Source organism: Muntiacus reevesi, chromosome 5, assembly GCF_963930625.1.
Source record: "Muntiacus reevesi chromosome 5, mMunRee1.1, whole genome shotgun sequence".
Lineage (NCBI taxonomy): Eukaryota > Metazoa > Chordata > Mammalia > Artiodactyla > Cervidae > Muntiacus > Muntiacus reevesi.
Genome location: NC_089253.1, coordinates 49,078,361 through 49,105,916, shown reverse-complemented (window position 1 = coordinate 49,105,916; position 27,556 = coordinate 49,078,361). Strand labels below are relative to the sequence as shown.

At 38.8% G+C, this 27,556-nt stretch overlaps 1 protein-coding gene across 1 annotated transcript in view; it reads left to right on the top strand.

Moving 5' to 3' along the window:
• Nucleotides 1–312: 312 nt before the first annotated feature.
• LOC136169322 (bifunctional methylenetetrahydrofolate dehydrogenase/cyclohydrolase, mitochondrial-like) overlaps nucleotides 313–27,556 on the top strand; it is a 238,868-nt gene continuing 211,624 nt past the window's right edge. The window contains exons 1-3 of the mRNA XM_065937108.1: nucleotides 313–330; nucleotides 846–1,077; nucleotides 6,114–6,215. Coding sequence (XP_065793180.1) covers nucleotides 313–330; nucleotides 846–1,077; nucleotides 6,114–6,215 — 352 coding nt within the window. The remainder of the gene's footprint in view (nucleotides 331–845; nucleotides 1,078–6,113; nucleotides 6,216–27,556) is intronic.

Genomic DNA, 27,556 nt, shown 5'->3' with positions numbered 1-27,556 from the left:
TGATTAGTAGTAAAACACACACACACACACACACACACACACACACACACTAAATAAAACTTCACAGGCTAAAACGTATTGACTGAAAATTTATAGAAGCAATATATAAGTTTGGTACCTATTATCTGACTCAGTTGACCAAGTCGAAATTATTATTCTTAAATCTTACAAAGACAGAATCTATAGTCATGAAATTATGATTAGGATAAGAAAACTTGACATTTATTTTTTTAAACAACTGATATCAAGTCCAACACTTTAAGGAAATGTAGCCAGGACATGGAAGCAACCTAGATGCCCATCAGCAGATGAATGGAGAAAGAAGCTGTGGTACATATACACCATGGAATATTACTCAGTCGTTAAAAAGAATTCATTTGAATCAGTTCTAATGAGATGGATGAAACTGGAGCCCATTATACAGAGTGAGGTGAGCCAGAAAGATAAAGAACATTACAGCATACTAACACATATATACGGAATTTAGAAAGATGGTAACAATGGCCCTATATGCAGGGCAGAAGAAGAGACGCAGAAGTACAGAACAGACTTTTGAACTCTGTGGGAGATGGGGAGGGTGGGATGTTTCGAAAGAACAGCATGTATATTATCTGTGGTGAAACAGACCACCAGCCCAGGTGGGAGGCATGAGTCAAGTGCTCGGGCCTGTTGGGCTGGGAAGATCCAGAGGAATCGGGTGGAGAGGGAGGTGGGATGGGAGACCGGGATGGGGAATTCGTGTAACTCTATGGCTCATCCATATCAATGTATGACAAAACCCACTGAAAAATAAAAATTAAAAAAAAAAAAAAAAAAAAAGGAAATGTAAAATCAGGATTTTCCAGCCAGGAGTCCTGAGGCTGACAAACGCCCCTCCCTGCCCCCACTGGGCCTGGAGCGAGTGCGGAGGCGCGAGAGGCTGCGGGTGCGAGTGCGCAGGCGCGAGCGGCCACAGGCGAGTGGGCGGAGGCACAGGGACGCCAGAGCTCCCGGGACCGCTCCTGAGGGAAGGGAAGGTGGAGACTGGGTCGGTCCCCACTGCGAAAGGCCCCGGACCGGGGAGCAGGACAGACACGAGTAAGTGCAGCTCTATCCGCAGCCCCTCACCGCGCGCCCCCGCCTGCCCAATGGCCAGCGGCCCCCGACTCCTCCAGCCTCGGGGAGCGCGAGCCTCGCTGGGTCCTCGGGTCCGGGGTCGCCGCCACCGGCCGCAGGGTGAGGGACCCCGGGCTGGGGCCCAAGACGGTCGTGGAACTGTGGGCGCCCCGCGCGCTCGCAGCCCTCCCTGCTCGGCGCCCCTCGACCGCGGGGGGCGGCCTCTGGGTCTGTGGGCGCCGCCTGGACCCGGTCGCCGCGGGCTCGCGGGTTCGGGAAGGGGAGGTGCCTCCGAGGAGCCCGAAGTCGGTGCCGCGGGTGCGCGTCGGGCGCGTTGGGTCCGCAGGTGTGAAGAGGTCTCTGCTCCCGGGATGCGCGCCGGTGATGGGGGCGCACAGCTCGGGGATCCTGTTCGCCTGCCGCCAACAGCGGGTGTTCAGATGGGACTCCGTGCTCTTTGCTAAAGCCTTCTGGAGGATAGGCTACAAAAGGTTATTAACGTTCACTTTCAGCGTTTTCAGGCTTTATTGACGGTCACTGACTCTAAGAGCGCGTCTTGGAGGGCAGTTTGTGACATACAAACATCTAAGCAAAGTTTGAAATAAAACTATTCCCGCCTTTTTATGTTTTGGGGTATGGTGAAGAGTTTTTCTTGATTCCGTTAGGATTGCCTAACGACTTTTGGCGACTTTTGGCGAAGCTGCACTGCTCTTAAATGGTGACAGTATTGTCGCTAAGTGATGTCCCAACTCTTGGGACACCATGGACTGACTGTAGCCCTTCAGGCTCCTCTGTCCGTGGAATTCTCCAGGCAGGAATACTTGAGTGGGTTGCCATTTGCTTCTCCAGGAGATCTTCCCAACCCAGGAATCGAAGCCGAGTCTCTGGCATTGTAGGCAGATTCTTCAGCAACTGAGCTACTAGGGAAGCTCCTAAGTTAAATGAGCATTTAAAAAATACTTCTTTGAGCAGTTACCATAGACGCTCAAATATTTAAGAATTTTAGTTATAGTAATGGGCGTGGTTTCTTTGGTTTTTTGTTTGGTTTTGGGTCTTTGGTTATTTTTTGTTGTTGGTTGGCTGGTTTTGGGATTTTTGGATTTCTTTGGGTCAGGGTAAAGTTTGCATCAGGAAGAGATGGTATCCAAATCAGGAGAAATGTTTATTTCATGGTGTTCTGGTATGCAGTGTTGCAGTTTAAGGTATCTAATCCTGGTTAAATCTCAGATTGGCTCCAGCAAATGGATATTTTTATTGAGAATAGTTTGGGTTTTGTTCTGTGGGTTTTTTATGTGCTTTTCTTTTTTAGTACAATCTGCTTATTTAGCATGCTTCAAATCATAATAGATTGTAGTTAACACTGGTGGTTGATGCAAGGAACAATGCTTTGTAACACAGAGATGGGTTGTCTTTTTCTACAGAAATTTTTTCTTGAGTCAGTCAATTTCCACGTAAAACTCTCAGGAGTGACTTTTGCTATAGCACTTTGGTCTCTGTAATGAGGAATAAAGCATATCATTTCACTGTTGAAGATAATGGCATATACTATAAAGATAGGCATCGGGTACATAAAAGGAATTCGAGCTTTGAGTTTGGTGAATTAGTGTCCTCAATGAAACGGCTTGTCTCTTCGAAGAGAAGGAGAGCGATAACCACATGGTGATGACCAGGGTTCTTTCCCTACCTTGAACACCAAGAGGAACGGGAGGAGACAGAGTGATTTTCAGAAGAACTGACGTTCATTTATCAACCACGTACCCTCGTTCCTTGCTGTTTCTTAATTCCCAGAGAAATTAAAAACGTGGTTCCTAACCAGGATATTTGAATGGGAAAGGTCCTTTCAGTTCCCAGGCAGGTAACTGAATCCGTTGTATAAGCGTTCATCTGCCTGTACCTTGGAAGTAACACTGAGAAAATCGTCTTCTCTAATGGATGAAGTGGGCAGAATAGGAGGGTGGTGGAGCTTTTTGGGGCAAGTTTTCCAAAAGTTGGAGCAAAAGTAAATCACTCTCTTCAAAGGAACAGACTCATTAGATACCAGCATTTGGGCCTTGAGGTCTTTTGCAACATCATGTAGCTTGTTAGTAAAAATACTCCAGACCAGAGAAAAATCCACGTGGTCAAATGCTTATTGGATGAAAAGTAATGAAAGAAAAAGAACATGCTGAAGATTTTTAATATCTGGTATTTGACCCAGATCAGTTGACTGAGTACAAATAAAGGTCAGTCAAGAAATCTTCCAGAGAGAGAATTTAGTCATTCAGCTGTGATGTGGACAAGAAACCTGCTATTTATTTGTTAAAAATTAATCCCAAGTAAAATACTTTGTTAATTAGCAATAAATATGGATAAACTGCAAGTAGTTTACTATGCTGTGTTTTCAAAGCAGGATCAAGGAATTAAAAGTTACTGAAGTTTTCTCTGGAAAGTACTTTCTCAACATTATTTTTCAAATATTGTAATTTTGATTGCAGTGTGTATGAATCTCAGAGTACAATCTGTTGAGGAATTGATATTCTCTGAGGTCAAATGACTGATTCAGAAGAGCAGGGTTAAATTGGAGGGTAAAACTGTCAATAACACAAATTGGTGTCTGTCATTTTAAATGTACTAGATTGAGGGCCATTTAAGTTGATCGTATAATTAGCATAATTGTGCGTATAATGATTTATGCTAAATTACCACACAACTCCCCAAATTTCAGCAGCACAGCACTATGGTTCCCACATCACAGCCCTGGGTGGGTATTCACTTTGCGGAGACTGCACTCCTTCAGATGGTCATTGAGGAACCCAGACTCCTCCCATCCTATACCGTCTCCCTTCCCTTAGACCTCATCCCCATCTGCATCCATCAGCAGAAGGGGTCAAGAATATGGAGAAATGCATATGGAAGTTTCTGATGAGCCAGCTCTGGAAGGATCCAGGTCAGTTTCTCTGCTGCTGTTTTGGCCACAGTCCATTTCTGTGGCCACAAGAGAGACTGGGGATTCTTCCAACTGTTCTCCCCAGGAAGGGAGAACAATTAAAGTTGTCAGCAACCGTGAGTCATTCATTTCGATTTAATTCGTTTTCAAATCTTTATTGGCTGTTTGCCATACACCAAGCGCTGTGCAGAGTGTGACCTGAGAATTGGTTGAGCAGCATCTTGATCTTGGAGGAGTTGTGAATCCTCAGGAGAGAAGACAGAGTATGAAGTGCCTGCCATCCTAGGAGAAAGGGATTAAGAGAACCTGCTTTGAAAGTTCAGGGAATGATTCTAGATTTGAAAGCTGCCTGGAAATGATTGATTTGGATTCCACTTTCAGAGATGAACAAGATATGATTGTGAAAGAAGCTGGCATCAGGAGCCGTAGAAACAGGTCCTGCGATACAGGGTATCATAAAGAATATCATGTCGTCATTGTTCAGTTGCTAAGTTGTGTCGGTCTCTTTGCGACTCCATGGAACTAAGAACAGATATATCATTTTACAGCTAAAGCAGCTGAAGCCTAGAGTAGGAAGGTGACCATCCAGGTCAGGTAAAGGGGTTGAAGATCAAGTTTCAAGCTGAGAAAGAGTCCACGGGGACTCAGTCTGAGCAGTTCAAACACTGAAAGGAGACCACTAATGTTCTGGGAAGGCTGGCATCTGGCCTGTGTGGGATTTGAGACAGAGAGTGGGCCCAGGGGGAACTGAGCCTCTGCAGTGGGCAGAGGAGGCCTCCCCATCTCCGAAAAGTGCCACTGACCTCAGAGTGGGTGGAATGAGCAGTGAATTCTAGTCCACCTGAGAAAGCAGTCCAATCTGAATAACTCTGAGTGTAGGTTTATCTTACATACTTCTTAAGAAAGAACTTGGACAAGGCCAAGTCAAGTGCAGCCTCTTGAATTCCACACCCAGTATTCATTGGTGGAAGTGCTTAAACCCCCCAAGTGATTCCAGTCTTTTAATTTTACTCTGTATTTAATTCCAACAGTCCTATGATTACTTAATGAGCAAATAACTGGAATCAAAAAGGGTGTGAATGTATTTTTAATGTGAGGACAGGTGAAGTGAAGCAGTCTGGAAGAGGGAACCAATAAAAAGGGATCTTGGTAAATAAATAAAGACATCGTTTAGAAATGGAGAGGTATTTGGAAGGAAATTAGTGCCTGACACCATACTCTGCTCTTTGCATGTTTAGGAGCTAGTTTCTGATGTTATTTTCACCACAGATCTCCCTGTGGTGAATTGTATTTGACCTCCACACTATTTATCTCCTGGACACATTGTGAAATTTTGAGAAGAAGCAGGTATTAGAATTTGTCTTGAGAGCAGCTATAAACATTTCCTGGAACCCCTCTAGGGTAGAAGAAAAAGGAAAGGAAAATGGAAACAAGGGATAAAGACGGCTAATAATGTTGGAGATACCACTGGGATTTGTGGTCTCTTTTTGAAATGGCTTCCCTGGTGGTTGAGACAGGAAAGAATCCACCTGCAATGCAGAAGTCCTGGGTTCGATCCCTGGGTTGGAAAGATCCCCTGGAGAAGGGAACGACTACCCACTCCAATATTCTGGCCTGGAGAATTCCATGGACAGAGGAGCCTGGTGGGCTACAGTCCATGTGGTCACAAAGAGTCGGACACAGCGGAGCACTTTCAATTCACTTTTTGAAACTAAATAGAAGAAGTCAGAACGTGACTGTTTCTTGATCATGGTTTGTTTTCATTTTTGTCTTTTTTTTCTTCCTCCTTCATCAGTTATTCCAGTTGATAGAACATTATGTCATCTTCAGTTTCAGTGTGAGTGCTTGTCTTGCTTCCATTTGTATTATTCATGCAAACGTTGATTGAACTGATGACCCCAAGTCATCAAGGAAACATTAACTACACTGATGAATACATTTCTTAATTTTAGAAAAAATTAATGAGTGAAGGTTAAAATACTCTTCTTAAATTTGTCATTTAAAAAATTCTCATATGCATACCTCATTGCCTAATACTGCCAGAAAAATGAAGAATTTCTATGTGTTAATGAGCCTGTATATTTTTTTACAGGTATGACTATTACTGAATGTAACAGCCCAGTTTGCTGGCCATGTCCTGTCTCCAGGAACGTTGTAGCTGCTGTTGTTTCAGGTAGTCCCTTGGGTACCAGAGGTGAGTTTATGAAGCTATACTACCTTTTACACTTATTTAAAGAAATTGAAGTGTCGTTGATTTACAGTGTTGTATGTCAGCTGTACAGGTAAGTAATTCAGTTTGTGTGTGTGTGTGTGTGTGTGTGTATTCTTTTCCATTACAGTTTATTACAAGGTATTGAGTAAGTTCTCTGTGCGATACAGTGGGTTCTTATTGTTTATTTTATATATAATATGCCTTGCGTGATTCACGCTGGTCAGACAACATGATTATGTTCACTTCTGATATAATCTTTTTAGGTACAGCCTTAAAGTCTTTGATAAGATATTTTAAAATAATTTTAGCGTGTGTGTGTTCTAATTCCAGTGGTAGTTATTAGAGATATGATTTTGCATGAAGTATTTCTCTTTTTGTTCTTGACCAATTAAAAAAATTGTTTTTATTTTCTGATTGGTTTGCTAGATATTTATGACTACATTAAAAATGTTAACTTTTGTCTCATCTTAAAATACGATCTGAATTAGCAATGAATATTGTGCTATACATAAGTGCTGTGACATAAATCTAGTTTCTAACTTCATAAACACATAATCTAGAAGGGAACACAGACACATATGTAACAACTGCATTTGTTTACTGAGTGAAATAGTGAGATGGATAAAGTTCTAGTAAGCCTTGAACAGCCAAATCAGCTTCAGAAATAGATGTGCAGTTATTTTAAAATCTTTTAAACATTTTCCAGCTACATGCAGAAAATAGTGTGAGAATGGTTTTTACTATAAGCAATTTAGCATTTTGACATTCTGAGCATCCTCATCATGAAATTAAGTCCAGAAGGAGTTTTTTTTCCATATCTCTTGAAATGGTCCTTGTTCGTCCACAACATTTCCCATAATAACAGAGGTGCTTCCAAGGGCAGGAAACGTCAACATTGTTAAAGTTTCACAAAGCAAAGTCAATTTTAAGAATATGATGTCCCCAAACTGACAAAGGTCTTGAAAAATAATTTCAAGGGAGGCATAAATTATTTTCTGCTTGTCAAAGGGCAAAAATATTTAGGTTGAGCTAATGAATGGTAGAGTTTTAGAGTGGAGAATATCCTTAAAATTTTACATAGATTTATACTGTCAGTAGATGCTACCTACATGAGGTTATTTGTATTTAAACAAATTTTAAAATTAAAACTGCAGTTTCTCCGTTGGATTTGCCATATTTTAAAGATGTTTATTAGCTCCATGTGGCTAGTGAATACTGCATTGGATAGTACAGATACAAAACATTTTCATTATCATAAAAAATTCTATTGAGCAATACTAAATATATACCCAGATATTCATAGAGGAGGCAACCAAGTCTCAAGGAAGTAATAAAACTTCCAGAGGTCACACAGCTGTGTTTTTAAAGAAACGCAGAATGATGCTAAGGAAGTAATAACAGAGGCATTAAAGAAACCCAGGAGGTTTCTGGAACAGATAAAGTAGAGTTTAACAGTGCAGGCTTAGTTGTTAGCAGGGTTGAAGCTCATGATCATTAGGACGACCTACCTGATTGAATGTGGACAGTTAAAATTTTATGCAGTGAATTAAAAGCAGAAAAATATTTCAATTTCAATCAAAAGCCGCCAGCTCCATATTTTTAGCCTGTGCTGTGCTTCCAGATTATGTTTATCACTTTAGTATACAGGGCACCACTCAAACCAAACCCGAAGTTTGGTTTGCCTGGCCCCAAGAAATGAAACAATCTTGAGGGGTTATGGCTATATTTGAAAAGATTGATTTTTCAATGCATCATGCAGACTGGCCCTGTTTTAAAAGGGACTCCTGCCACCACATAGTCGAAATGTGAACTCTTTTCTCACTTGGCAAAAGTCAAAGATAGGCCCTGCATTTTTATTATTTCATTAAAATCCAAATATTATTTTTCCATTTTCTACCTTGTTTTCATCACAGTGTGATCAACTGTAGTCAAGAAAGGAAAGGTTAGATTTATCAATCGAAGTTTGATAAAGGCCCTCTAAATAATTGAACCCTCAGGAGAAACAATCCTCATGTATTCTTTTTCTGTTGCTTCAATATCTTCATAAAAAGTCATTTCAATATGTTTGGTCCTGTAGCAGAGATTCTGTGAAGTGCTTATCTTCCTCGGAGGTCCAGAAAGCCTGTGAGTGTGTGGATAAAGGTGGGTCTTAGAGAGAGAGAGGGAGGATGGAGAGAGACTTGATGCTGAGAGAGGACAATGTTCTAAAACCTCCTTGGGTTGAAGGTAGGGGAGCAGAAATACCCATGAGTAATCTAGAGTAAAAGTTAAATAATCAAGGAGATGAATACTCTGAAGGAATATGGTAACTTCCCTCCTAGAAATAAAAGTTACCCTAATTAATTCTCTTCCTTTTGCCCCAGAAAAGCATTAGTTAGGTCTAGAGAGGGGTATTATTGCCAGAAATGGAAAAGGCAGTTTGAAGAGACTCGCCTGGAGCAGAGAGGGCAAGAAACCTGAGCCAGTAGATGGAAAGCAGACTTCATGGAAGTCTCCAGCTCAAGTTCTGGGAACACCAAGTTCAAGTCCAAAAGGGCCCACATGGGAACTGAGGAAGACTGGCAGAGAGGGCAAAGTTACACTGAAGGTACAGTATTTATTATGGGATTGAACTCCTGAAAGGCCTTCCAGTAGCTTCCGATCTGTTCAAGAATCCTTCATGTCCTGCTGCTTCCCAGTGAGTGGCTCACAGCTTCAAGACCTCTTCTCCAGGCTAAAGAACTATTTGTAATATACCCTGCCTGTATTTTTCACTTTGGCAACCCAGACAAGGAAAGTTGAACAATTTTCAGATTCTAGAGCTTTTGCCCCAGCCCTGGAAATGCTGCAGACAGCCAATCTCAGCTAAAGGGAGCCACTTAGCCCAGGGTCACGTCACCCCTTCGTACAATGCCCTTCATCCAATGACAGGTGTAAGAATATAAAAGTTAAGACATCCTCCTGAATTGGGACATCCCCCTGAAGGGGTCATCTCATTTTACGAACTCTCCCCCAAAGGGTCACCTGAGGTTTCCTGAGGCTGCAACACAACTTTACTTCTACCTTTGCCCAATCTGATGTCCTTTTCTTCCATACATTGTTGATGCCAAGAGTTGTCCCTAATTAATCTCTTAGACACTAATCACTGTCTCAGGGTTAGCTCTGAACATGGTGGCATTTGTTTATGATTTGGAGTGCATACCTAGACTTTAAAGTGCAGCAGTGCCCAATTGCACAAATATGTCTTTCTATTTCTCTCTCTCATCTCTGTTTTCATTTTCTCGCTGGTAGATTAGTCAGGGGACTCCCAAGTTCTTCATTGTGTCATCCTGGTACCAAGATTCTCCTGGAAATTATAAAGTTATTCACCTTCTACATCAAGTACTTCTTATTTTTTCCCTAGAAACATAAATCATCCTTAAAAGGAATTAGAGTGTCAAATCTTAAATGTATTTTAGTTTCTCCACCACTTTATACATTAAATGCTTTTTCCTGGAGACTGCTTCTGACATTGGCGTTCACTGTGCTCTCAAACTGCCTAATTTGGAAGCTCCTCCTGTTTCCAAATGCTGCCTTCTGCTGGTCTCCTGAAGTTCTGAAGTCTGCCCTGCCTCCACTATTAGGTATAGTTCAGTAGTTGTCTACCTCAAGGTAATAGGGTATCTTTTGGAAGCTTTATTCTTTTTCCATTTACACAACACACACACACGTATATGATTACATATATTATATAATTCTAATACTTAAGCGTCTGTGTGACCACAGCTTTATCTGCAGCCCACAGGTTTTGCTACAGTATATTTTCATTCAGTTCAGTTCAGATGCTCAGTCATATCTGACTCTTTGCGACCCAATGAACTGCAGCATGCAAGGCCTCCCTGTCCATCACCAACTCCCAGAGTCCACCCCAACCCATATCTGTTGTGTTGGTGATGCCATCCAACTGTCTCATCCTCCATCGTCCCCTTCTCCTCCTGCCCTCAATCTTTCCCAGCATCAGGGTCTTTTCAAATGAGTCAGTTCTTCACATCAGGTGGCCAAAGTATTGGAGTTTCAGCTTCAACATCAGTCCTTCCAATGAACACCCAGGACTGATGTCGTTTAGGATGGACTGGTTGGAGCTCCTTGCAGTCCAAGGGACTCTCAAGAGTCCTCTCCAACACCACAGTTCCAAAGCATCAATTCTTTGGTGCTCAACTTTCTAGTCCAAGTCTCCCTTCCATACATGACCACTGGAAAAACCATAACCTTGACTAGACGGACCTTTGTGGCCAAAGTAATGTCTCTACTTTTTAATACGCTGCCTGGGTTGGCCATAACTTTCCTTCCAAGGAGTAAGTGTCTTTTAATTTCATGGCTGCAGTCACCACCTGCAGTGATTTTGGAGCCCAGAAAAATAAAGTCAGCCACTGTTTCCACTGTTTCCCCATCTATTTGCCATGAAGTGATGGGACCAGATGCCGTGATCTTCGTTTTCTGAATGTTGAGCTTTAAGCCAACTTTTTCACTCTCCTCTTTCACTTTTATCAAGAGGCTCTTTAGTTCTTTTTCACTTTCTGCCGTAAGGGTGGTGTCATCTGCATATCTGAGGTTATTGATATTTCTCCAGGCCGTCTTGATTCCAGCTTGTGCTTTCTCCAGCCCAGCGTTTCTCATGATGTACACTGCATGTAAGTTAAATGAGCAGGGTGACAATAAACAACCTTGACGTACTCCTTTTCCTAATTCTGGAACCAGTCTGTTGTTACATGTTCAATTGTAACTGTTGCTTCCTGACCTGCATACAGGTTTCTCAAGAGGCAGGTCAGGTAGTCTGGTATTCCTATCTCCTTCAGAATTTTCCACAGTTTATTGTGATCCACACAGTCAAAGGCTTTGGCATAGTCAATAAAGCAGAAATAGATGCTTTTCTGGACCTCTCTTGCTTTTTCGATGATCCAGCGGATGTTGGCAATTTGATCTCTGGTTCCTCTGCCTTTTCTAAAACCAGCTTGAACATCTGGAAGTTCACGGATCAGGTATTGCTGAAGCCTGGTTTGGAGAACTTTGAGCATTACTTTACTAGTGTGTGAGATGAGTGCAATTGTGCGGTAGTTTGAGCATTCTTTGGGATTGGAATGAAAACTGACCTTTTCCAGTCCTGTGGCCACTGCTGAGTTTTCCAAATTTGCTGACATATTGAGTGCAGCACTTTTACAGCATCGTCTTTCAGGATTTGAAATAGCTCAACTTGAATTCCATCACCTCCACTAGCCTTGTTCGTAGTGATGCTTACTAAGGCCCACCTGATTTCATATTCCAGGATGTCTGGCTCTAGGTCAGTGTTTCATTATCATTCAATTAATAAAATTCTAATTCCTATTATGACTTTATCTTTGACATACATATTTATCAGAAGTATGTTTTGGTTTTTTTTGTTTAATTTAATTTGTTTATTCAGCTGCACCTGGTCTTAGTTGTGGCTTTCAGGGTCTTCAGTCTTCATTGTAGCATGCAAGGTCGTTTAGTTGTGGCATGAAAACTCTTTGTTTGTGGGAACCAGTTCCCTGACTAGAGATGGAATTCAGGCTCCCTGCATTGGAAGTATGGAGTCTTAGTCACTGGACCACCATGGAAATCCAGAAGTGTGTTTTTAATGTCCAAATATTTGATAAAATATTGGTTATACATTTTTAAATTTCTTGATTATTCTGAGTCTTGTTTTATACCCAGCATTCAGTCAACTTAAAAATGTGCCATGTACACCTCAAAATTTGTATGTAAATGTGCATTTCATTCTTGTTAATGCAGTGTTTTATGCAAATGTAGGCCAAAGATTTTTTTCAATTAATTTATTTTAATTGGATATAGTTACATTAAGGATATTGTGATGGTTTTTGCCATAGATCAACATGAAATGGCCACAGGTATACATGTGTCCCCCCCAATTCTGAACCTCCTCTCCCATTTCCCACCCCACTGTATTCCTCTGGGTTTTCTCAGAGCACTGACTTTAGGTGCCCTGGTTCATGCATCAAATTTGCACAGGTCATCTATTTTACATATGGTAATGTACATGTTTCAATGCTCTTCTCTCAAATCATCCCACTCTCATCTTTTCCCCCTGAGTCCAAAAGTCTGTTCTTTACATCTGTGTCATCTTTGCTGCCATGCATGTAGGATTGTTGGTACCACCTTTCTAAGTTCTCTATATATGCATTAATATAGAGTATTTGTCTTTCTATTTCTGGCTTACTTCACTCTGTATAATAGGCTCCAGGTTCATCCACCTCATTAGAACTGACTCAGATGCATTCCTTTTTATAGCTGAGTAATATTTCATTGTGTGCATATAGCACAACTTTCTTATCCATTCATCTGCAGGTGGACATCTAGGTTGCTTCCTTGTCTAGCTTTGTAAATAGTGCTGCAGTGAATGTTGGGGTACATATGTCTCTTTCAATTCTGGTTTCCTCGGGGTGTATAGGCCAAAGACTTTAACAATGGTATTCAGATCTTCTGTGGTTTACTGATTTGTTGTTGTTCTGAATTATTGATCTAGGTAATTTAGATTTTATTTCTAGTTAGTTTTCAGAATTTCCCTTCATATATTGCCTCGAAGTTTAGTTTTATGACATGTTCCTTGTAAAGTAATGGTTGGTTTTATTATCCAGTCTTATCTCCAGTGATACTTTTTGCTTTCAAATCTCCCATTATTTTTTTTTCAGTTTTGCTCATTGTTTTTATGACATAATTTTTGCTTCCTTTAACTTGCAGTCTGACTATGGTGTCTTGTAAGGGGCATAGAATTAAGATTTTTGTTTGTTTCAAAAAATCGCTGCCCTTTAATGTGACTATTTACAGTTAACGTATCTTATTATAGACCTTTTACTCCTTGTTTTCTGCTTGTCCTTCCTTTTTGTGTTCCTCTGGCTCTTCCTTTTAAATTCATCAAACTCCATTTTCCCTTTATTAGCTCACAATGCTTATATAGGTAGCAATTACACATGCACCGTGACTTATTAGCTCTTTTACTGCTTCTCAAGCAGTGCTGAGACCTTAAATTTATTTTATTACTTTTTCCTCTTCCTCTTGTTTTAGTGCATTCTAATTTTTATATATTTCATTATTACTCTTATGTGCAGTTAGATTTTATTCAGATTTATTCACTTACGCTTCCTTTCTGTTCTATTTAATTCCTTTGTCAAGTCCTTATTTTCCTCTATGATAATTTTCCTTCTGCCTGCGTGTCTCCCTTTCAGTTGGTTCTGATGAGAACATATTCTCTAAATTTTGTTTGTTTGCAGATTTCCTTATTTCATCTTCCAAACAACATTTTCTCTGCCTCTAGAATTCTCAGTGAGCAGTTATTTTCTTTAGCACTTTCCATTATTTTCTAGTGTTAATCATTTTTGTTGAGAAGTAAGCAGTAATCTTAATCTCATGCATTGTTGAAAGGTCAACTGTTGTTTTTCCTCTGGTTACTTCTAAGGTGTTCTGTGTTTCTTTGCTATTTGTAAATTGTACTCTGGTGGTGTTAGATATGGTTTCTTTATATTTACTCTTGTTGCGTTTTTTAGTGCTTGTTGAATTTATGGCTTGATATATTCTTTTTAGTTTTTGAGAACTCTCAGCTATTATTTCTAAATATTGTTCTCGCCCGAATCTCTCTCTTCTTTTCCCTTTGGACTCCAATGTAAACATATGATGAAAATGTTTACTGTGGCCCATATGTTTCAAATGCTCTTTTCTGTACTTTTTTATCCTTTTTGTTTTCCACGTTTAGTCTTAATATTTTTACTGCTACTCTATCTTCCAGTTCATTTATCTTTCTTCACCTGTGTTCGGTCCACTACTGAGTTTAATTTTGAATTCTGTCAGTTCAACTTTAATCAGTTTCTAGTTGTCTAGTTAAATTCTCTACCTTGTCATCTATTTTCCTGAACTTGGTAATATTTATCAAAATATATTTGAACTTTAATATCTAGGTCATCCATGATCCTGATTCTGTTTTTTATTCTAATTCTCCTTTTCTTGGGAGTCTTGGTGGTTCTTTGATGGACACCAGACTTGGGATATGACAAGTTGTAGAGAATCATAATGACATTCCAGTTGACCTTTGAACAACCTGGATTTAGATTGCACAGATCCACTTATATATGGATTTTTTCCCAACAACTGCAGCACTGCATGATCGTGGTTGGTTGAATCCTCAGATGCAGAACCATAGATAGGAAGGGCCGCCTATAAAGTGAAATGTGAATTTTTGACTGCATAGGGAGTCGGTGTCTCTAAGTCTTGTATTGTTGAACGGTCAACTGTCCTTTTTTCAAGAGAGAATTTCCTATTCCCAGGTAAGGAGCAGAAGGAAAGATCAGCTTATTGATCTTCAGTCATTGCACAAGCTTCATACTCATTTTCCTTCTTTATAGATGTTTCCATCAAGGTAGCTGTTTCATCAACCTTCCGAACACACATTCACATGGACACAGATACATATAGAAACCTCCAGTGTCCTAATTCATATCATTAGCTTTCCACCGGGCCACTATTCTTTGGTGGGTTCTGAACCTCAGTTTTATCTCCTCAGCATTACAAGACTCCTGAGTCTTTGCTTTGACTTCAGTTAGCTTTTGTTTGACTTCTTAACATCTTGCCTTGTCTACCTACGTGGAAAATGTGATAACGTCAAGGGACCACTGTTGCTGAATTGAGCTCGAGTCTCTGAATCTTTCCCATCTCTGGGATTTTGATCCTTAAAATTCTAGCTGCCTTGTTATTTCTAAAGTCCAACCCTGCTCTCTCCTCAGTCCTCCAATATTGTCCTAAGATCTACTGGCTTTTCTGCCTGTTAGGAGCCATATTTGGTTTCTCATGCTTTTGATTTTCATCAATAGTTTCTAAATGACTGGATTAGATAAAACATGTGCAGAATACTATTCTTACTTCTGTGAGTTTCTTTTCTATTTTATTTTTCTATGTCATGGCTACCTCATTAGCTTTATAATGCTCACAGTCAAATGTAGCTTATGATTTATCTGACCTTTCTAGTATGGTTTCCTAAGGCAAACTGATATAGTTGGAAGCAGAAGTCCTTACCTACTATTGAAAAATTCTGTTTTAGCTTTCTATGAATTCTTTGATTTATTTTATTTTGTCCCATCTTCCATCACTTTTTCCTACCAGAAATTCCGATTCTCACAGTTAATTTTAAAATTAAAAATTATAATTAAGCTAATATGTTAATAGTCAAGGGATTAATTTTGCTTTGAAGAAGACACAGATTGATGAATGGAATATGGAGAATTTCTTAAGACCTTTGTCATTTCTAAGCATGGGAATCAGCCATCTGCACCATGATAAATTAGTCAGATATGTAAGGAAGCACTCATTATAAAATCAGCATTACTCAGTAACAATCTCAAAAGTTGCTTCACTTTCCTACTCATGTTACCAATTCCCAAATGTTCAATAGGAGCTTAGAATCATGAGATAGGCCATTTTCCATGTCCTATCTTAGTAACTATAATTATTGGGAAAAGAAAACTATAAATAAGGATTTGCTATGAATATATTCAAACCTTTTGTTCCTAAACATCTTCTAGAAGAAGACTGAAAAGTTTGACCTAGAAACACCTCTTGATAAGTAAGAAACAGTAAAATTTCTCATAATAGTTCTTTTCTGATCCCATTATGTGATTCTCAGGTTCACACAAAATTATTTTTGTATGAACTTCACAAATCGTATTTTTACTATTAAATCAGTGGCCCCACTCTGTTGAAACATGGGGCAAAATAGTTGAGATTGGAACAATTTTCCAAAACCCAGGGCATATGACATATGTACCTATAGAACGCAATATTTCTGTCTGGTTCTGCGGTAGAATTTTTCATACCTGCCAGTCTAAGTTGACTATTGTTTTTACAGTGCGTTAGTAGAAATCAAATGGTAAATTCAGTCAAACAGTCATTTCATACATCAAAAAGAAAAATCAGTCAACACAACTGTCTGACTGAAATAAAGGAAGAAAACAATTCAAGGCAAACAGTTGTCCTAGGAGACTTGTATAAATGCAGTAGTGGTGTCATGTGCAGAATTAACCTTTCCCCACCTTTAACTGGAGAACATTCTGCCAGCCAATTCAGTCAGCTCAGATAACCCTGAATTTTAATATTCCAGTCTCATCACTCTCAGTTGATGGTGACTGCGCTTCCTTCTCCTTCCCCTGTCACTCAGTGGAGAACGTCAGAGCAGGAGGACAGTGATATCGGCATACTGTAATGGCCTGCCCTGGACTCTACAGCTTCAAAGTTCTTAAGCTGACTCAATGATCTTACAGAGTCTGGTGCAGAAGGAATATGTGAATTAAATTACAGACCGTTGACTGCCTTCTAGCACTAACATCCCTTATTTCTGGTTCTAATATATCACTAAATACTCAAGAAGAAATTTTTGAGTGTTTAGCAGAAATATGGCTCCAAAGCAGACACATTGAAAAGAAACATTGTCATCTATGATTGGTTTTAAAGTTGACTTGTCTTTTACTCATAAACAGATTTAGTGTGAATTCAGTTTTGCTAAACGTTAGAGAATCTTTTGGAGGGACGTGCCAACTCTTTTGAGTTTTTTGCACTCTGACTTTTAAAGCAAGGTTATTTTTCAAAAAGTTTAAGGGTTACTTGAATACTATAAAGCTTATTTGTATTTTTGAGTTGCCAGTTCTCTAGAACAAATTTGTGTGCTTGAAGTTCTTAACTGTAGTACCTAGATGGCACGTGGAAAGCAAGCAAAAGAGATGACTTTTCTGCTTTGAGAGACCTCTGCCTATCTTTGTAAGTAACAGGATTCATTCCTCATGAAACAATGTTCAGAAAGGAAGGAAAGGTAGTTTTCTTAGTTGAAGCTTATGATACTGAAGAGGACTCTAAGAATAGCTTCATAAAGAGGATCTGCGTAAAACAGAAGTAACCCTAGGAAACATGTGTTTTCTGATGGACTCTTATCTTTGTGATGGTGAAGAGAGGATATGGCAAGGAAGTGACACTAATACTGGCATGTTACATCAAGCTGTCTCCTGGGATGCAGGGGTAAGCACGTGGGACAATAAAAGCACTTGAGAAAGTCAGCTCTCAGCCATCCATCACCTAGTTTGTGAGCATACTTGTGCCTCTCCTCCTCCTTTCCTTTTGACCATTTTACTTTTCTCAGCATATTTAAAAGAAGGCAAGGTGAAAAGAGTGGGTTAACTGTCAGATCAATCTCATTTTCTGTTTTATAGTACCTCTCACAGTTTGAGAACAGATAGAGAGCTTTGGAATAATGGGAAAAAAAGAGTCTCTTGGATCAGTAATAGACTCTCATGACATTTGGCCAATCTTGTGCTCGTTTAGGACGCTGAATAGCAGTTGAATGTACCAAGTTCTAATTCAGTAACTAATTAAGTGCTCCTTTAGATAATATACCTGGGTAAGGGGAAAAAACCCCTATTTTTCTTTACCTTGTCATAGCATTAATGGATGTTGGGGGGAGTCTGTGTTTATCTGTCTATCCATCTAGATATAGATACATATTTTGGATTTGCTAGATTTATTATTCCTGTACCTGTTTCCCCTCAGATGTATTCCCTCTCCCTTTCTTGCTCTGCTGACCCCTAGAAGCTACATATACTAGGACCTACTGTTCACATGATTAGATTTAATGAGAATCCTTGATATGTAGTTGAGGAGCAGGAGGAAGGGAGAAACCAGAGTCTTTTTCTCTATCTTGATCTTGCTGGCATCTCTGGCAGGAATGTCTTCAACTCTTTGACTCCAGGTCCTAAAAAGCCTGTCAGCCAGGTGACCATAGATGCTGTCTTGACTCTTGGTGATATCACGTGTTTCCTTTGACCTCCAGCCTAAGAGAAGAGTAGTCTTCTGTTGGTGATAATCTGTGGATTGCACACATCCCTTATTTGGTCTCATGGCTCTTCCATGACTGGTATAACCAATTCTCTGTACTTAATTCCCTTTATTCTTGCTTGTAAAATGGTTTTCTTTCCTTGGCTAGCCCCTGGGATACAATGGATAGGGCAGTTTTTCTCATGACTAACTCACTAATCAGTGAGGATCAACCAATTCCCAGTAACATTAATATCCTAATTTTACTAACTCATTCGCTGCATTTGACTAACTGTAATATCTGAGCCATCCTTAGAGTATCTTTAAGGTAGCATGATTTGGGGGGGGTCTTGAGAAAGGTTGTAGGACCTTTCTACCAACTTCATAAATTCTCCTTCCAATGTCACATGTATAATCATTTCTAAGTCTCACAAAATCTGAGAGATAGAGGGGGAATTATAACTCTGCAACATAGTTTCTGGAATCAGATGCAAACATTTAAAACATTAATCACACCTGTTTTTTCTAAGACAATATGAATATTTCAAATATTTGGCCTATATGAAACTTAGTAATAAATGCAATTTATAGTCAATGTCCCTATGAGATATGCCTACTACCACATTTAATTTTTACTAACAAGGCATTTCCCCATGCAATAACAAACATGAATCATTACACAATCCTAGGGGTACAAGTAATATCAGATTTTTCATATAAATACCATTTATTTTGGATCCAGACACAAACCACCTAGTTGGGCAAATGTACAGTATCATCTAATAGTGGGAAACCCTTCCATTATTTTGTAGAAGAGATCGGAGGCTTCTTCTATACCAGAAAAAGTGAAGAGAGACTTGGTCCTCATTTGCAAAGGTCATGCCTGCCAGTACTTTTTGATCAGACCAGGAATGATCCCTTTGAAGGTGGAGGGGATTCCCGAATATCATGATTTAGAATCCACTCCATAGACACAGCACGTTTAGAAATCCTTCCATACATGGGTGCCATGTTCATTTTGTAACCACTGTCCTCTGCTTCATCCTCAGTGACCTCACAATAGGTAGGGTCAGATCATCCTTGTTAGACCTTGGCACTCACTCTGTCAGCCAACTGATATGCCAGCTTCGTAATGGACTCACTGTGAAACTGAAGCCACAGTGTAGTGTTTGCCGATTTCTGTAGTGGGACTGCTCCCATGGTGGTCAGTTTCATGTTACCAACATGATGTCAGTGAAGGCAGAGTTGGGAACAGATTTTTTTTATTATTTCCACCATACAAATTTAAGACATGTAAATAACCTCAAGAAAGAGCACAGATTATAATAAAATGCAGTATAATAATTAGGAAGTGATGAGTTTTGAATATCCGTTAGTATTGTTGTTAATAAAATTAGTTTCACAGTAAGTTTATATCATTTAAATTTTAATGATGACTGTATTTAACAACACAAAATTCCTGAAAAAGATAAGCAAGAGAATATGAGCTATCTGTAGTACACTACCATTTGTCTTTCTCTTCTTAGATTCTCTTAGAGCCTGCCAGGCTCCTCCCACCATGGAATTCTCCAGGCAATAATACTGGAGTGGGTTGCCATTCCCTTCTCCAGGGGATCTTCTGGACCCAGGGATGGAACTCAGTCTCTTGCACTGCAGGCAGATTCTTTACCCTCTGAGCTACCAGGGAAGACCTTGAGTGTCCCCAGTCTCCAAACAGAAAGAGCCGTTGTAAGAACTGACAGCATCATGGTCCATGGTCCTGGGTCTGATTTCTTTAAAGAGGTGTGAAGAGGATCCTGTCTGCTATGCACCTTGTCACATGGAGAATTAAGAACTAGAACTGTGGGGCTGACTGTGCTTCTGGAGAGAAGGGAGTTAGGGTTGGAGATTGTAGGGAAGCTCATTTTTATATGTTTTTGTGAGTACAGAGCAGTAAAACACAAAATGAAAATGGATTTATCAGTAGACTATTTCACTACGTAAAATTTTGACTCAGTCACCCTACTATGAACAATGTTCCTGCTGCCCCCACTGTTTTAGGATATCACAGAGGGCTCCCTTAGAGTGCTCCCTGACTAATGTAGATGCCAGGCACCGTAGGGGGCTCCCCAGCTGGCACTAGTGGTAAAGAACCCGCCTGTCAGAGCAGGAGACATAAGATGGACAGGTTTGATCCCTGGGTCAGGAAGATCCCCTAAGGAGGAAATGGCAACCCACAAGAATGATAGTATCAAGAGTTAAGGGTGTAAGGAAGTGACTTAAGAGTCAAGAGGTGAACCCTTATGAATGAGATGAGTTTTCTTATAAAAGAGGCCCCACAGAGATCCCTTGTTTTTCCTGCTATGTGAGGATGCAATAAGAAGTCTACAATCCAGAAAAAGTCAGCAGCCAACCATGTTATCACTCTGATCTTTTGATGTACAACTTTCAGAACTCTGAGAAAGTTCTGTTATTTATAAGTTGTCCAATTTATAATATTTTGTTACAGCAGCCCAAGTGGATTAAGACACCAAGTATTTGCTAAGAGTGTTTTTGGATGAGATTAAAATTTAAATCGGCATATCGAGTAAATCAGATTGCCCCCCCTAATGTGAGTGGGCCTCATTTAATCATTTGAATGCCTAAATAGAACAGAAAAGCTGACCTTCCCCTGTGAAGAGGGAATTCTGCCAACTTGTGTCCTTTGAACTGGGATACTGACTTTGCTCCTGCCTTTAGACTCAAACTAAAACATTAGCTCTTCCTGACCTCAAGCCTGCTAGTTTTTAGAATGGAACATCATCATTGGCTTTCCTGATTCTCAGAATTGTGGACTTAGGCTTGAGTCTTCAGCTCTGACTTACCACCCTGCAAATACTGAGACTTCTGCATCTCTCTAATCATGGGAGCTAATTCCCTGTAATGAATGTGTTTGTGTATAAATATATACATATATTGTTATAAACACGCATATATACATATTTCTGCCCTATTGGTCCCATTTCTCTCGAGAACTCTAATGCATTGCCTGATATTCTTAATTTTGACTCTGTTGACCTCAGCACTCTATTATGGAACATGGTATAATTTTTATTTAGCAGTAATTACCTTATTGAATACATTTTTGAAGTAGGAGGAAAGATATTTTCTTTTTTGCAGCAATACAGATTTTTCTTTTTTGCTATAGATGTAGATCCCAATGATTATTTCAATTAGCTGATTTAGTATTGATGAAAATGATGGAGAATATTTTTAAACCAAATTCCAATTACATAATCGTAAACCTTCACACTTAATTAATCATAGTTTACATGTTTGGAAAATTAAATCACTCTTAAGGAGCCTAAGTAGTTATTTATGTATACTATAGAAAATTACAGAGGCAGGAAATTTGTTGATACTCCTTTTAAGGTTCTTTTGAATTTCCAAAATATTTTATAAGGTTTAGGTTACTTTGAAGTAGGATTCGCATTTATAAAGAAGTAATCAAAGTTGAAAGAAGGAGCACAAAACTAAAAGTCAAGTCTCTTAGAAACTAACCTTGACTCTGACAATGATTAGCTTTTAACTAGTTCACAGCAGTGGATCTCACTTTGATTATGTATGAGTACTGGTAATAATCAGATAATATGTATGCTTTTAGTATTATTTCATCTATAGGCAACAGTGTGAGATAAGTTTCTTTGTTCTGACGCATCTAAACTCATCTTACTGACTTGGGTTTTTCTCATCCTACTTCTATGACCACAGAATGACTCCCTCCTCTGGCCAGACTGCACTAGGGAAAAACAAATCTGATACTCATCTGTCATAAGTTTAAATAATTTAAAAGGGATTCAAGTGTTATTGACTGTGTGTTGCTGCATTTGTTTTGCATTTTAACAAGACCGACATTTTTAGCTAAATGAATGAAACTCAAAAGTGGAATTTCAGATGACAGTATAGTTTGGGACAGAAGTTTTCTTAGCCATTTGAGGAGCTTTCAGGGTGATTGTTTATTTGGCTTACCTATAATATTGAGAGAAGAATGTACAAGTCAGGATTGGCCAAGAGATAGAGGAACTGCTGCCAACCATACTTCATTAATTTTTAATCAAGTATTATGTACTAGGCATTGTGCCGGTTCATAGGTATGTAGGGTTAGCGAAGATGGTGCATAGAACTTATTAACTACTTGTGCTTACTTGTGACCATGAAATCTACAAACTTAGAGAAATATTGAAGACCCCAGGCCCACAATGCCCTACATCGCATAACAGTCATCTATTCTTACTTGATAGAGTTTGAAACACTGTTAAAAGCTGGAGGAAAGATTAGAACAATTCTTCATATCTTACTTCAGCCCTGATGTAACCTCCACATTTTCTCCTGTTTCTTTCTTTCTTTTTTTTTTTTTTTTTTCCTGTTTTGCTTTAAGGAAGAAAGGGCACTTAAAACAGTAAACAGGGTGATTGAGATAGAGACAAGTAAAAAAAATAGTATCAATGCATTTTGATAATTGATCCCTCAAATTGTACAAATAGTATGAGATAATTGTATAATTAAATTGTAAAATTGTATAAACGTGTATGAGATTAAGTTTAATTGAAAAGAGTGTTACTGAAAATGATTAAATACCAGTTAGCAATATTTATCTGCTACTATTCAAAGTCACAAGCCGGACACTAATAGTAATGTTCAAATTTATAATCAACAGTAAGTAATAAATAGACTAGAAAAAATTCTTTTATAGGACTTCTATAGCCTCTTAAATTAATTCACCAAAACTCAAATACTGTCCTTGATAGCACTGGAGATGAAAGCTTTACTTTTTAATGGGAAATCTGCATCTCATTGTAAAAATGGAACACTTCATTCCTGGTCTATACATATTTTCAGAAACAGTAGTTTTTGGATTGCCAAATACTTAGCATAAAGACAGTCTTGAAAATTCATTTCAGGCATAAGACACCTATATATATAGAAAGAGGACTATTAAAATGAAATAGCCACTTCCTGGGACCAAAAGGTCATAATGATGAAAACTCTTCAAAGTGATACCTTTTGCCTTATGTTTTGCAATCCTAAGCCTTCAAGCACAAAAAAAGATTGAAGAGTGAGAAATAGATACAATTTATGATGATTATTGATATAATTGCAGTTCCTGGTACTACTTGGGTCAACTATCAAGGAGCAGGGAGAATTTCGGCAGTAAAACAGTCTTATCAGATTTATCAAAGTTTTTCTTAAACTTGATCATTAGTGTCTCCTACATGCAAGCATTATTACATTTTTCCTTTTGACATTTTCCTGCTTTGCTACGAAAGAAAATATATATTAGACTGGTAATATAGAGCCTCAAGTTTTGGTTCCAAGTTTGTGATTTGGAATAAGTCCTGTATCTTATATAAGCCTTCTATTGTAAAAGTAAAACTTCCATTTCCAAAGTTTTAGAGAAGAATATTTACAGTGGGTTTAAGTTTATGAAGATTTTTTAAAAGTCCTATATAAGAATTTCCTCTAGTTTTGATTATATTGACATTTGATTATAAATTTAGAAGGTGGATCATGACCCCAGTTACCAGTGCTGGATACTTTCTACAACACCAAGATATCTCTCACCTTGAAGATCAAAAAAGTAAAGTGTGTTCAATTCAGATTGATCTGATCTGACACCTTGGTGTTGAGACTCAGGCTAACTAACATTTGTTAATGAATGGAAGCTGTCTCTCAGAAATGTGAGTAGATCCGTTGGTATTTAGATTGAGTTTAAAGTCAACCAGTTGGAATATATATTTCACAAAGTTACATGCATTTGTAGATCAAATGATCCTGGAATTTCTATGACTTTGTTGTGAAATGCCTAACTGATAGAGCCTCAGAAATTACCTGTAGTTTGTGTAGGAGAACATAAGGACAATGTGGCAGATGTGGCTAATGGACTGATAATGAAAAGTCATACTTTCCTGAGCTTGTTTGCAGAGAGATGGGGCCCTGTGGCTGCTTCCCCCTAAAATGAATGTAAATGAGAGCAACACACACATCTTCAGGGCCAAAGCAGTTAAGGACAGATGCACCTTTCCTAAGGTCTCTTTTTTCCAAATACACAGTGAGAGGATCCCAAAGACTGAGCCGAGGACAGGATTTCTGAAGGCCGTTAAATGAGGAAACCCCACCTGGCCATTCAAGTGTCAGAAATAACATCTGTTGTGTGAAGGCACTAAACTATGGAGAGTTGCTGGCCGTACTGAATTATTACCAGACCTTCCTAATACAGAATTTGATTTTTTTTCTTTTCTTTTTTTTTTTTTTTTTTTTGCTAGTGATAGCACTAACTCAAAGATATTTAAGGGCTGAGGAAGAATGATACCATCAGTTTGTTTGCAGTCTCTCAGTTTATATGGTTTACATTTATGTTTTTGTCCTGTTTATGCTGTTTGTCCCTACTGGGGAGTTGAGGGGCACAAATCCATAAAAACTTTACTGGAGAAACCGAGGGTTTAGGAGACTTCCCTTAGAACACATTGCCAGTGAGTGTCACAGTGCAGTGGAGATTTGTAACTCAGGCAAATGGATCCAAAGCCCACACTTTTCCAAAGTTCTTCAGCCTGAAAAAGCCTACAAGTTAGTTAATCCAAGAGATCCATGGTGGTACAGATGCAGTCTTAAGGTCCAACTATGTCCTTCCTTTGCAAGTTTTATTGACGTGTATTCCATGTAGAGGAAAGTACAAATATCATGAATGTTTCATTTCAAAGACTGTGACAAATAAAGCACAACTATGCACCCATCATGCAGATGAAGGCAGAGCCCTCCATACCCCCTGCACTAGTTCCTTTCAGCAGCTGCTCGCCTCCTTTAACCTATAGACTAGTTTGACTGCATTGCATTTTATATACATTTGATAATATAGTGTGTATTCTTTGGTGTCTGGCTCTTGTGTTTTTTTTGGCTGATTAGCGTATTTAAGAAAGCCTCACTGTTGGGTGAAGTGAAGATGATTCTTTTTCATTGCTTGTGTTTTCTTCTTGTTTGTGTAAATCACAATCTGTTAATCCATCCTTCTACTCACGGGCACTTGGGTAGTCTTCACTTTGGGTTTATTGGAAATAATCATACTCAGTGAGTCCCACATTTTCCCAAGGGAGCACACAAGTGACAGGACCAGAGGGCGCAGTGTCTCCTGCTTGCCGCCTCCCCTGCGTCCCAGCCCTTCACGTTTCGCTGGTCGGACTCTTAAAGGAAAGGGAACCAGAGGACCCTTGGCATCCACCTTGTATCTGATTTTACACTGTGTGTTTTGGTATTTTTACTCCTTGGATACTCTGTATAGGTTTACCTTTTTGAGTATGCTGAATGTAGGAAGTCTAATTTTAATTTATTCTTTATATAAAATATTAAAACAATTAATAAGCATTTCAAAGTTGAAAATATCAATTTAGTATACAGAAAAGATCATTGGACTTTGAATTCTGGAAAAGTAGATTTAATTTCTATCTCAGGGACTTTGTTTCAAAAAAACCATCTTCAAGACTAAAATTTGCAATCTGCGTGATGGAGCTATATTCCTGCTGCAGAAACTTTTTATTGTGCAGATGTTACATTTGTGAATGCCTTTGGTAATCCTAAGGGCAGTACACAAATATTGGTCATTATTAGGGATAAACTTCCAAAGAAAGTGGGTGCTAAGTCTGAGTGTTCATAATAGCTGAAACAAATCTAAGGTTGAATCTGTTGAGATTTTCTTCATTTAATTTTCTTTCCTGTGTGTGTGTGTGTGTGTGTGTGTGTGTGTGTGTATGAATGTACTTTTAGGTCTACTTTTATTTACTTAGACAAGAGAGTGAAAGAAAAAGAGAGAAGGGAACGCTATCCAGGAAAAATGAAGCTTAAAATTCTTGCCAAGAACTAGACAGGCTCCCCACAGAGTGAGGTGTTACGGTTATGGACATCCGTTGCCCCCTCTCTTGGGACTCATAAACTGGCTAGATGTCCTCCAATTTCTACCCCAGACATAAAACAGCTCGGGTGCATTGTCAGCAGTGATTACACCCTCCCCAAGGGACCTGAAGTTTCAAGCACCCACTCCTAATCTCCCTGCTACAACAGAAGTCCCCTGCAATCAGACAAATTTGTAGGTCAATGAGTTGAAAATTGGTTGTCTTTAACTTTCTGATTTTTAAATACATTTTGTACAAATTGGTTCCAAGGAAAAATAGGATGGGATGGTGAAAAATAAGAGCTGCCACCTTGCATTAATATTCACAATATTGTCGTCTACTTACTTTTGGTTTCTGGATTAATGTAGCTCTGACTTGGCTCCTGTCTCTGTCAGTAATAAAAAGATAATAAAATGGGTAAATGGAAACCAGAGAATTTGCAAGCTGTATGATAAGTGTGGTTTCTCATGTTAAAAAAAAATGTTCATCTGGGAACAAACTAACTTAAAGATTTTAAAAGCCAATTTCTGCTTAGCGGCTGGGATTTGTTTGAAATCTTAACCACTGACTGAGGTGTGACACTTACATTTGACACAGTAAATCTTGTCGACTGTTATTTTAAAGGACTGAAATGTGCTTTTATTGCAAAATTGTCTCAGATAAAAAATACATTTTTACAATCTCACTTTGTCATAAACTTTCATGTCAGGTTTTGGCCCCGCAATGCATGTGGGGGAAGCATTATACAGAAATCAGAAGGAGACATGTATAATATTTTATTTTCCATTTTAAGAAAGGAACAGAGATGGTCTTATACCATTCTTGTTATCAAAATACTAAATATTACATACTTGACCGGAAATGATCTGTAAGCATATCTCAAGTCATAAGACTATTGCTTATTGTTGCAGAATCGTTTTCTTAGTTTGATATACTATAATGTCATATATATAAGAAGTTCTGTGAAATGTGTTTATACTTTCTCTCACTTATCATATTTCCTGAAATAATTATTAAAAACTCCAGGCCAAAATTCTACAGGAGAGGGGAGCTTGATTTATATGATTCTCACACTAACATTTCAAAAAATTGCGTTTCTCAAAAAAAGTTTTAAATGAATTGTGTTGTAATTAATTAAACTGTAGATTTCTCACTATTATAAGTCCTATGATTTCAAGTTTAAAAGTACTTGAAAAGATTCCATTTATATGAATAAAACGTCTACTCAAGTCTGTGTTTGAGAATGGAAGGATACAAATTTGAAATGACATTGATTAGCACAACCATTGGCATATTTGTCAATAGATATCAATGATAGAAAACAAACTGGCACGCAGTTTTTGTCTCAGGGCCATTTCTTTTTAGAATATATTATTTGTTTATTGACCTTAGAAATCTGGGCACACATTAAAGCTTTTAAACATAAAATAATGATGGTGGGAAAATTAATTACAAGGCATTGCTCACATGTTTCAAAACACCAAAATGCTATAATTCTCAAAGAGAAGTCCTCTGCCCTTAGCCTTAGGATTTTAGGGCTTCAGTGTATTTATATATAGGCATACCTCAGAGATTCTGTAGGTTCAG